Source organism: Microcebus murinus, chromosome X, assembly GCF_040939455.1.
Source record: "Microcebus murinus isolate Inina chromosome X, M.murinus_Inina_mat1.0, whole genome shotgun sequence".
Lineage (NCBI taxonomy): Eukaryota > Metazoa > Chordata > Mammalia > Primates > Cheirogaleidae > Microcebus > Microcebus murinus.
Window position 1 is genome coordinate 4,608,853 of NC_134136.1, and position 12,711 is coordinate 4,621,563.

Sequence of the window (12,711 nt, forward strand, 5' to 3'; positions counted from 1 at the left end):
TTCAGTCTGCCTCCCCACTTCTTCAAATTATATTTATTTTCTCCTAGATTTAAAAGTATTACATTTAGATTTATAGAAAATTAGAAAATACAGAAAAATACATAGTTAAAATTTTGAAATCTTCTATAAAACTATATCCAGAGATAACCCTCTTGTATTTGTGTGTGTGTTTCCCTCCAAACTTTTATATATTTATATTTTCTATATCACAATATATATATTTCAAGAATTGCATTATTAGATTTAATTAGTTTTATATTCTGTCCATTAACTTATGTCATGACTATTTTCCTAGGTCATTATATTTCTATGAAAAAATGGTGTTTAATAGTTAAATAATGCCCCATTGTGGGTGTGCCATAATTTGTGTAACCATTTCCCTGTTGGTAGACATTTAGGTTGTTTCCAATGTTTTGATCTTATTCAAAGCACTCTGCTGGATCTCCTTCTACAGGGTTTTTCTGAATCTTTCATTATTTGTTCTGAATAAATTCCTTTCCATAGGATATTGGATCAAAGGGCTTTTGATATATTTTCCAAATTAGCCTCCACTTCCACTGACAGTATGTCTACTTCAAGATCTTCACTAACATGGGGTATTATTTTTTTAAGATAATCTCTGCAAATTTGATAGAAAAAGTGTTATTATTTATATTTCTTTTGTTAATAAAAACACATTTGTGTGTGTGTGTGTGTTTATTAGTCATTTTAATTTTGTGGATTGCCTGTTCATACCGTTTCCCATTTCTCTATTGGGGTATGTTTGTCAGTTCTTATTGATATATAAAAGCTTTAACATAGTTAGAATATTCTTTGTCATATATATGTTGCAAAGATGTTTCCCAGTTTGTAGTTAGCTTTTTTATTTTATTTTATTTTATTTTTTTAAGACAGAGTCTCACTCTGTTGCCTGGGCTGGAGTGCTGTGGTGTTAGCCCAGCTCACAGCAACCTCAAACTCCTGGGCCCAAGCAGTCCTTCTGCCTCAGCCTTCCAAGTAGCTGGGACTACAGGCATGTGCCACCATGTCCGGTTAATTTTTTCTATATATTTTTAGTTGCCCAGCTAATTTCTTTCTATATTTAGTAGAGATGGGGGGGGTCTCGCTCTTGAACTCTTGACCTTGAGTGATCCTCCTGCCTCGGCCTCCCAGGGGCTAGGATTACAGGCGTGAGCCACCACGCCCGGCCTATTTTATCTTGATGTACAGATGTTTTATGATTTTGTATAGTCAAATCTATCAGTATTTTCTTTTGTGTACTTTGCCTATACCCAGAGGTTTAGAAGGGCCTTCCCTATCCTTAGAGCAAATAAAATACCCACTTGTGTTTTATTCTACTTATTTAATGTTTTTGTTTTTGTATTTAAAACCTTATCCTTACACCTGAATTTGTTTAAATGAAATAAAAAAAAAAAAAAAAAAACCTTATCCTGCCTGGAGTTGATTTATGATGTAAGGTAGGATACTAACACAATTTCTGTTCCAAATTTTAATCACTTACCTCAGTACCATTTATTAAATAATCCATCATTTTCCTGCTGTTTGGAAGTACTACCTTTATTATAAATAAAATACTTTATATATACCCATATACGATTTGGATTTTAGGTTTCTTACTCTGTTCTATATTTTACCCTGGAATTATTAGTTATTGAAAAATGACTGCAGATGTTTTGACAACTGTTAATATAGATGAGAGGAGTCTTTCTCTAGGTCCCATTTTCTGGGTTTCTTCCACAGAAGACCTGAAGGAGATTCAATTGATACTCCAATAAAGATTTTCAGAGAGTTTGTGATCTTGTAGGGAGGACTACTGTGAAGAACATTTGACTCTAGACTCTATTGACCTGGTAAAACATAGAAATTGGTTACATTAACTCAAGTTGGCAAGCTTCATCATAAAATGTTTCAGTCACTATATTGTAGCATCTCTGTTGAGTGGAAAGGATCCTTTTGAACAAGCTACCCACCACCTTGAGAGCACAGAAAAGGTATAATTCTGTCTTCATTCTCATGTTTTTTAGATGGAATTTTCTTTTTAATTCAAGAGCCAGAGATCCAATGGATGAGGTATTTTATCTTGGATGGAGTTTATATATACTTTGGCTTATGGGTTAATCTTTCATTTGAATATGCTAAACGAAATTCCTTTGACCTAGAGAAAAATCCCTATTTGAGCCTTTTCCCCTGATCTGCTGGGTGATCCAGAATAGGTGAGAAGGACCAATGGCAAGGTCCTATGAATACTTTTTCTTAGCTTGATGTGAGATAAAGGCATTTTTCATTCTACTCATTTCAGACCAAGTGGCTGAATATAATGCAACCTTTACATACTCTAGCACTTTTTACTCAATAGCTCTTCCTTTATCCTCTCTAAGCTCTTTGGGGGACAAAAATATCCAGTCAATAGGGATAAACTAGAATTTTTTTTATGGCATGCTGATATGGCATGTTTTGTTTTCTGTTTTATTCCCAGTATCCTTCAGGATGCTATCCAGAACCCTGGCTACATGTGTATATGGCTGAGGAATCACATTGTGACAGTATAGGGAACAGGACACCCAGGTTTCCATTCTGGGTTAGTCTTTGTTCCAAACCATTGTACTGAAAGTAGATCTGAAATGATTTTTCCTGAAGTAATATTTGCCCACATTGAGGCTTGTTTGCCACTTTTCGACCCTCTCACAAAGGCTTAAGAAATTTTTTTTTTGTAATTTATACTCATTGATTTGACAATTTTTTTTTTCACTTAAAAACAGAAATTTATTTTCTCACAGTTCTGGAGGCTGAAAGTCCAAGACCAAGGAGTCAGCAAGGTTGGTTTCTTCTGATCTGATTTGACAATTTTGTGATACAAAATGTTTAGGATTATTTGAAGATTTCCCTCTTCTAGATTATAGTAAAAAATAAATTAGACTAGCCTTAGGTTTGATTCCTTATAGACCTCATTGGTTTGGTCATAAAATCATAATTATGCCATAGTTAGAAGGGACCTTAGAAATTATCTAGTTTTAGAGGTGTCAGGTTCTTTAAATAGTGGACCCATAATTAGAAATCAACCCAAGTAATAGGCTTCATAATTATTTTTATAGCGACAAGTTTGTGATTCCTAGAAATGTGATATTTGGTAATTCATATTCTTGCTCCATACTAATAAGTTTCTTCTTGAGGGACTTATTTTACTTTCAGCTCCATCCAATTCTTTTGAAAACATGAGCCATAGTGTTAGGACAGAGGTTTGTAATTCTGACACATCCTGAGGGTTTATACTCCAAAGGCAACTATAAAAACCTAAATCACAATTCATACTCATCAAAATCTGTGACTCTCTTCTGAGGTTGTTACTTCACTTCCACCAGAGTTCTGTTATTTTTCACAATTGGTGATTCCTTTGAGCCTCAGGGCATCTCAGCAATGGCAAATGAGGGCTGTGTGAGTTTGAGATTTGAATGCCTGCACTTCCATGAGACTGAATGAGCTTTCTGGGCAGCTGGTGATTTATTTTGAGTTTATAGGCAACCAAAACACAAACTATTATTCAGTCATGTCTTCCCTATGCAGCATTTCTGTGGGGACTCAAGGTCAAAAAGATACAGTTCTCTATTTTACTTTATTTTTATTTGCATCTTCTCATTGTTTTTACCTGTCACAATCTGTGTGTCTGAAGTCTGTCATCCACTTGTCTCCTCAGCATCATTGTCATTTCTAAATTTGATAGGCATGGCTTTTATTCTCTATAAAAGATTTTCTCTTTTATATTTTCATTCAAATCATTGGTAGTCTATACTGCATGCAGAGTAAGTGCCCTTTGTTGCTACCATTTGTTTCCTGTCTCTATATTTTACTGCCTATAATCAAATAGGACCAAAGGAACTTAATATAGGTTGAGAAACTGAACACCTTTCAGTTTTTCCAAATTAATAACAAATGTCATTTTTTATTCTTAGAAGACTATTTTTCTGTCATTAGGAAGGTAGATGGATTTGAAAACAAGTCTTAGAGGAGAGATGGATTTAGAGGCCTGGGTGTATGTACAGTTCACAGTAGTGAATATTGTAGTTTCAGGCCTCTTTGATGCTTTATTGGTCTGTTAACTTACATTTTAGAACTTCTGACTTGTCAGTGTTTTGCAGAAGTGGTTTGTGGTTTTATTGGTCAGTTTTTTAGCATGTTTGGACGGGTAGAAGGAGAAAGTTTATATTCTTTTACATTTGTTCCTGAGAAGCCAGAATTTGAGAAGTACAGAGTCCAGGTTTGGCCTGTCAGATCTCTATATCCAGTTAGCACATTCAGTAAGTGTTTGTTGACTCAACAGGGGCGGCAGACCGCTGTACTAAACTTTGAGAAGGAAACAAAACCACATGAAGGAGCTTATAGTTTAGTAAAGGAAATGACATCACCACAGATTCTGAGCACTAGATTTTAAAAGGTAGTGGAGGGTCTGGAAACTATGTTAGGTAAAAAATGGTTAAGGAAGTAACACTATTTAGCCTGGAGAGGAGATTACATTTTGAGGACATGATGGCCATTCTCCATTATAGCTAGTATTATCCCACCTTTTCCTTGTCTCCCAGGACAAAGCTCAGATCCTTTGCCTTTGGTCTTTTCTTGCTCTACATCCAATCAGATGTCAAATTTTCTCTTTTCTAGCTCCAACATATTTCTTGATTCTTGTCCCTTTCTATCCTCATTGACTTCATACTATGTTAGGCCTTTGATATTATTGTCTGTACTAGTAGAATAGCTTCCTGGTCTCAGTTATCTCTCCCTCTGTCCTCCAGTCTATATTACATTCCCAGAATAATTTTCTCCCAAACCTAGTTCTAATTGTATCACCTTCCTATTTAAATACTTAATAGCAGTTCCCATTGCCTAGAAAGAAAAGTTCTATCTCAATCTCTTAGAATCTGGCCCCCAACCTGCTGCCACTCCCCCTTCCCCTGTTTGCACTCTGCCTTCTACTCCATCTTATTCTGTAGTTTTGGAACCTCCTCTATACTTTTCCAATTCAGCTAGTCGACCTTCTTTAAACTGTTCCTTCACACTGTTATGAAGAATAGAACTCATCATGTTTTATGCTGTTTTAAACAAAATTGGGACCAACTGGCAGAAGAGGTGGCTCTCAACCCAAGAATTTTCTCTCGAATACTGTTGTCTAATAATTAAGAATTAGAGAACTTCCCAGCATTGGACATGTTTGAGCAGAGGCTGGAGGGCTAGCTGGTTTGGATGCTGTAAGAGCTGGGGCTACTAGGGACTGGGGAGATAAACAAAAAGAGAAAGCATGATCTTTTCTGTCAAGAAACTTAAATCTAGATGTAAGACATCACACTTACTCTGTCTACAATAGCCAAAGTGACACACACACTTGAGCATGTCATTCCTTTTCTCAGAATCTTTCAGTAGCTTCTGTTACTCTTAGGATAAAAGCAAATATCCTTACCATAGTCTGTAAGGCCTTATATGATCTGACCCCTGCCTACCTCTTAGTCTGATCTCCTACCATTATCCCCTGACTTTCCCGTGTTCCATATATTTTTGTGCCCCTTACATAATGCTGTTCTTTCTCTCTGGAATGCTTTCTTCACCACCACCCCCTTCCCCTGGAATCAGCTTCAATGTCACTTCCTCAGGGAAACCTTTGTTGTACCCCATCCCCCCCACAGTAAATTAGGTCTTTCTGTTTAGCCTCTCTCTCAGCATTTTCTTCATAGCAGTTATCATCATTGTAATTGAAATTGTAATTAAATAGTTTGTTTTGTGATTGTAATTTCTAGGAACCATTCTGATTGCCATTATATTCCCGGCAGCTAGCACAATGCCTGACACACAGTAGACATTCAGTAAATATTTGAATAAATAAGTGAATGAACAAAACTTCTGGGATGAGGGAAAGGAAGGTGATGAAAGGGTATAAAGGATGTTCAGTGTCAGGCAGGTGAGAAAATTCCACAAGCAGGGAATAACAGAACTGAACAAGTTGTGTTCAAGGGTTCCATTCAGGCTAGGTCAAAAGAGGACCTGTGCAATTGAGAGATGCTCAGGCCTACCTGGAGAACCAACAACTCCACCCACTAGGAGAACAGCCCTTCCCATTGTTATGCACAGAGAGCATTTTAGCTCCTCTTTGTCTTTGTCCCTTCCAGAATAAAATCTTGACTTTACTTTTGCATAACCAAAAAGCTCATTAAAGTGTTTTTCTTGAAACAAAGGATTAATCTGTCCTCAAAAGTAAATTCTGCCTCCAGTTCTTCAGAAATTGAAAAGGTGCTGGAAGCTTTAGAACAGTTTATCCTCATTTACAGCAACAAAGGTTTCAGAATGTTGGGGTTCAATTTGGTAGTAGCAATCAAAATTTTTATTGTGCATATAATTTGATCTTGTAGTTTCACTTCTAGTAATCTATGCTATAGAAATGCTCATACGAATATACAACGCAACATTGATTGTAATAAGAATTATAAACAACTTAAATGTACAGCAATTGGAATATGACCAAATAAATTATGGTCTACCATTATATGAAATACTATGCAGCTATTAAAAAGGTCAGTCTCTACATATTGACATGAATGGGTTTTCATGACATATCAGGGAATGAAAAAAGTATGTGTGTGAGTTTTGAGTGCATGTAGATAAACAATATATGTGTCAACTCATAAGTGACTGAGGCAAAAATCTCAGTCAATGGAAGTTTATTAAGCCAAAGTTGAGGATGTGCCTGGGAAACACATGAACTGCAGAAGGTGCTGTGGCTATTTTTGCGAAGGGGAAGTTGGAACCTTCAGCATTTTAAAGGCATACAGAGGCCAGGCGCGATGGCTCATGCCTGTAACCCAGCACTCTGGGAGGCCGAGGTGGGCGGATTGCTTGAAGTCAGGAGTTCAAAACCAGCCTGAGCAAGAGTGAGACCCCGTCTCTACTATAAATAGAAAGAAATTAATTGGCCAACTAATATATATGGAAAAAATTAGCCAGGCATGGTGGCGCATGCCTGTAGTCCCAGCTACTCAGGAGGCTGAGGCAGAAGGATTGCTTGAGCCCAGGAGTTTGAGGTTGCTGTGAGCTAGGCTGACGCCATGGCACTCACTCTAGCCTGGGCAACAAAGCAAGACTCTGTCTCAAAAAAAAAAAATAAAATAAAATAAAAAAATAAAGGCATACAGAGAGAAGGAAAAAAGGCAGGAAGATTGGGGGCTCATGAGGCAAAGTGGTTGCATTCTTGTGAGGCCAGGAAATCTACATTTTACATTAAATAATGGGAATGATACAAGGGGAGTGAAGGAAGCAGCAATTATGTAGATGCCCCTAGGTAGGTGGAAGAACGTCTGATTCTATGTGTCTCCAGTTTTGTTACCGGTAAAGACAAACTTGTAATTCATTATTAGTGCAGAGTCAAACAGGCTTTAGTTTTAGGTGCTAGACACAGTTACAATTTGCATGTCCTTGCTTATGAGGTTAGCAAGGACATTTTCTTGAATGATCTGTGTGGCCAGTTCTTCACAGGTTCCTGATGCCTTTACCTTCTGTTTTGCATAAGGAGTTGGGGAGGGCTGAGACTCTGATTATCTTTTTGTATATGTATGGAAGTAAGTCTGGAAGGATACATACTAAAAATGCCAACAGTGGTTACTTCTGGATAGTGGGATGGAGAAGTGATACAAAAATGTTTAAAGAAAAAAATTAAAGATTTTTTAAAAATCACATGTAACTTTTATAATTTTAAAAAAGTAAACTCATCAGCTTTCTCTCTAGGCACATAGGACTGTGGCTTCTTTAGCACTTTCCATTTTCATGGGATTTGCAGTTGTATTGATGAATTTTATTTATGTATTTATTTTTGCACACTTAAAACTTTGACTCGACAAATTTTATTTTTGAGAGCTTTCCAACCCTTTTGTCCTGCCTTCCTTTTGAGACAAACTGCAGAATCTTTGCCTTATCTTTCTCTGAACTACAAAACAAAACTCAATTCCGTAAGTCAAGACCAGCAGTTTCAAACTTTATCAGGCATCAGAATCACCTTGATGCTCATTAAAATGCAGATTCCTGGGCCCTGTCTCTGTAGGTTCTGATTCTGTGCGTCTGGAGTGAGGTCCAAAATCCTGATCTTTTAGAGGCACTGCAGGTGGTCAGTGAGAAACCCTGTTTCAGTACTGACTTCTAATTGTGCCCCCTCCCACTTGTTTCTCCTTCTGTGATAGCAACTGGCAAAAGGGAGCAAAAAAGGATGATTCACTGTGGATATCTTTGTGGGTCACTAATGGTCGAGTTCTTCTGGGAAAACCATGAATAATGCTCTGTTTAGTAGGCTTGAGATTTTAGTAATGTGTTGCTTCTTTGAAGTGGGCCCTTTGGGTTAGAGGCTGGTCAGGTGGGCTTCCTAGACAGTGACTTTGGCCTAGGAAATGCCCTTCCAGGGAAGGCTACGATGGCTGTTGGTTATGAATGGAAAGGAAGGAGGGACCTTGGCAAGTTAGAATTGAGATAGATGCTTCTTTTATTTAAGAGATAGGGTCTTGCTCTTTTACCCAGGCTGGAGTGCAGTGGCGTGATCCTAGCTCACTGCAACCTTGAACTTCTGGGCTCAAGTGTAGTGATCCTCCTGCCTCAGCCTCCTGATTAGCTGGGACTACAGGTGTGTGCCACCACACCTGGCTAATTTTCTTTATTTTTGGTAGAGACGGGGTCTCACTATGTTGCCCATGCTGGTCAGGAACTCCTGGTCTGAAGTGATCCTCCCACTTTAGCCGTCCAAAGTGCTGGGATTACATGTGTGAATGTCCCTGGCCCACAGAGACAGTCTTACTCTCTTTTATGGGCTATAGTGCCGTAGTATCAGGCTAGCTCACAGCAACCTCAAACTCCTGGGCTCAAGCGATCCTCCTGCCTCAGCCTCCTGGGTAGCTGGGACTACAGGCATGTGCCACTGCCTGGCTAATTTTTTCTATATTTAGTTGTTTGGCTAATTTCTTTCTGTTTACAGTAGAGACGGGGGCTCACTCTTGCTCAGTCTGGTCTCAAACTCCTGAGCTCAATCAATCCTCCTGCCTCGGCCTCCCACAGTGCTAGGATTATAGGCGTGAGCCACGCACTCAGCCTAAGTGAAGTTTTTATCCTGGGAAAATGATACCCCTAATATTAAGATGAAGTACTATGTATCTTTAGTCTAAACAGTTTTTTGTTAGAATGATTTTTTTCCTTTGTTGTATACAAGTTCTGTTAACCAGCTGCCCTTTGTGAGTTATTAACATCTCAAAAGGGTGTTTAAAAAACATAAACCCCAATTGCTCCCAATAGTTAATTTCAGGAACAAAAGTAAATGGGAATGCTTCTTAAGTACCTTTCCAAGCCATCAGTGAAGCTGGCAGCCATCAGTTAAATAAACCATTAGGTTTATTAGTTTGAGAACAGAAGCATCGACTTGGACAGCTTTCTAATTTGCTCATTTACCCAACAATCATTTATTCAAAGGCTACTCTGTGCAATGGACATTAGATAACTCTACGAATAGAAGCCAGAGACTGATGAGTAGCAGGAGCTCTATGGGGATCATCTGAATGGAAAAAGAAATGAATAAAACACAATTTAATAAACTTGAAATCTTAGTTTAAAAACAAAAGCGGATTCCTGAAAACAATAGCTTTGCTCTCTTTCTGTAGTCTATTTTAAGTGGGCCCTGTGGCCCAGAATTATCAGCCTTGGATTAGGAGCTTTGAGGAAATGGTGGTTTGGTAGTTGTTTTTTAAAGCATTTTTTAAAGAAACTTAGTTACTAAGCAACTGCTGTGACCCGCTGCTAAGTTGTAGTTCAGTAGGCAACTCAATTCCAAAGAAGGGAATACATAAACAAGTTTTGAGACTAGAAAAACGGCTTAAAGATAGATTGGGTATATTTTTTTGTTCTGGGTTCAATACATAGTTCTGTCTTCTACTTATCTTCCCCAAGAAAGGACTGCCTTATCATAAAATCTCTTTGTCTCACATGGTTCTCTCCTTAGTTGGTGAGCTCAGAGGGCCAGAAAGGAACCAAGGAGAACCAATCCCCTCCCCGTGTAGAGGGCCGAGCCCTGGCGTGGGGCCAGTGTCTGAGCTGTCTCTAAAAGGTCTATTGGCCTTCCTGCTGCTGTGCTCTCCAGCAGTCCAAGGTTTCTATGACACATTGGTCACCACCCTCTACCTTTAGACTGGGGTACCTCATTGATATTGATGTCTTGCTGTGTAACCCTAAAAGACAGGGAGGTTGTCCACCTGTTGTGTCTTTTTTGCCCCCAACATTTAATGAGTGAGTCAGTGACTTAACTGCTTCTTCCAGTATTCCAGGGATGAGAGTAGGTAATGAGGACAAATCTCCGTAACACCAGTGCGTGACGAATAAAAGAGCAAATTAATTTAACCAGTTGGCTTCATTGATATCACAGTGAACAAAAAGAAACTGTTGAGAAGAGGCCATTTGCGTGACTTAGAATGCCATTCCCTCCTCTTTAGGCTTTTTAGCATTTCTCTTTATACCCAGCTGAAGGTCAGGTTGCTTTGCTGCAGGAAGGGGAGTGTCAGGTGTTGGAACAGGTGTTTTGTTTTTTCCTGTAGAGTCATACCGACTAGGTGGGGATGCTTCTTGCCAGCCATCTATGATGCATGAAAACACTTTTGTGGAATTTTTTTCTCCTGGAAATGTGTTTGGTTTTTAAAGCAGTTCCCCAACATTCAACCCTTAGTATAAATTTTGACTTCCTTTAAAATCAGCTTGTCACAGTGAAGTATGCCTGTTTTCTACCATTTCCATAGCCTGTGCCTTAGATATACCCCATTTTTGCAGCAATTATAGACCTGGAACATGTGTAATTGTGTGTGTGGTAAGTGTGAATATCATATTTTAAATGTACTAGGAGAACGTCACAGCAAAGCAGCCCTATAAAAAGCCTTTTATAATAATTGCACGGCTGGAGTTAATTTTCCTATATCAGGCTTTCTTAAATTGGGCATAAACCTGTAGTTACCTTTCTAGAGTGATAGGGCTGTTTGAGGCTGTTGTGATGTTCTCAGTGGGCTACAAAGCTGGGCATGAACTCATGACCTCACTGACTAGATGATTTTGGAGGTGAGAGGTGTCAGCAGACTTCTAGGTTTGGGAGAATTTGTGTTTTAATGTTTGATTGTTACTGAAACCAAAGAGGCTGTTTAAAGGGAAATAAATAACTCAGAAGAGCTTGAATTCTCCTCATATGGTTGTGAGGTTTGTTTTTACCTCTGTACTGGGTTCCAGTATCTCCACCCCCCAAAAAAAGTCATCCCCCAAAATTGTCTTCCTCGCTTAACAATGATATAGTGGCCTCAGGTCCTTTCCAGCCCCTCCATTCTGAGTCTCAGGGCCATCTGTTCTCTCTGCAATACGCTTTTTGGGAAAGTCTTTCCCATCTGCTCTCCTTGGGTGGCATTAGTGTCGGCTCTAAAGATTTATAAAGGTTGCACTGGAACCTCTTTCCAGTTGTTATTTTTTCAAGGATCAGTGAGATTTTGAGGCAGATAAGAGCTGTTTTCATTTCACATGCCCAAATGCTATTCCCTTTTTAGGTGCATTCTTTCCTTCTATTAGTCTGGGAGTGGAGGGAAGTCTGTCTTTCTGTGCTTGGAGGAGGGACTTTGCTTATCAAAGCAAAGATTGGTTGGGCTGGCTCTGGCTGCTTTGAAGCCAAGTGTCCTCGTGGCTTTTTGGCCGATGGCATGCAGGTTCAAGGAAGCTCCTTGGGTTCATTCTTTTCTTGCCTTTTCCCTTGTCTCCCTGACAGAGTACAGTCGCTTTGAATCGAAGATACATGACTTACGAGAACAAATGATGAACAGCAGCATGAGCTCTGGGTCTGGGTCCCTCCGAACCAGTGAGAAGAGGTCCTTGTATGTCAGGTAAGTTGCCCTTTTGAGTACCAGGCCTTGTGCTGGAGGAGGGGTGCTCTGTGCCAACCCAACCCTTCTTGTTTAACTAGTGGGGTAGGGAGTGTGTACTCCCAGCACTAAAATAACACTTCTCACTGTATGCTCAGGTTGCGTATTTTATGGTCAGTATCTCCTCCCTTTTGTGAGCTGGCTTCTTCCTTTTTGCTCATGAATGACTCAGTATGGGTCAGTACGGGAAAATTTCAGTTTGCTCTAATTATAAAAGACTGTTGGGTGATTGTTGCTAGTCGGCATTCAAATAGCAGTCAAATGTTCAAAGTACTTTGCTTGCAATCTGTGCTTTGAGGGGAAAACTTGGCACCCCCCCATCCCCTTGCACATGTGCATAATAGATATCAGGATTTGTATCTGAGCATATCAGCTAGCACAGTGTTCTGGTACAGGGTCTCTTTAAGAGACCAAAGAACTGACAGGTTGCTGCATTCTGGATGTTTTATTGTGTTTCCATTCTCCCCCACAATCCCCTGCTGCACTGGTCTGCTGTATCTGTGAATCATGGGATGGGATGGTGCATGTTCCCTAGGAAGAGGGAGTGGAAGGAACAGATATATAGCATTGATTGTATTGCTGCTAAAAGCTATTCTGAGATATTTCCAAGGTTGAGCTTCTGACCCTTGAGGTGTAGTATAATACTTTGTCAGGTCAAAGTACAAACCTCCTGAGGAGCTGGATTTGCCAAATGAACACTATAGTTTCCTTCTTCCTGCCTTATTTCTTGGCAAAACTCCAACACTTTGGTGCAAGTACATTGTATCTC

General features: G+C 39.2%; 1 protein-coding gene across 5 annotated transcripts in view; it reads left to right on the plus strand.

The window, feature by feature from the left end:
* DLG3 (discs large MAGUK scaffold protein 3) overlaps positions 1 to 12,711 on the plus strand; it is a 54,446-nt gene that overhangs the window by 17,728 nt on the left and 24,007 nt on the right. For all 5 annotated transcript variants that reach the window (XM_012736228.2, XM_012736226.3, XM_012736227.3 and 2 more), the window contains one exon: positions 11,789 to 11,903. In XM_012736228.2, coding sequence (XP_012591682.1) covers positions 11,789 to 11,903 — 115 coding nt within the window. The remainder of the gene's footprint in view (positions 1 to 11,788; positions 11,904 to 12,711) is intronic.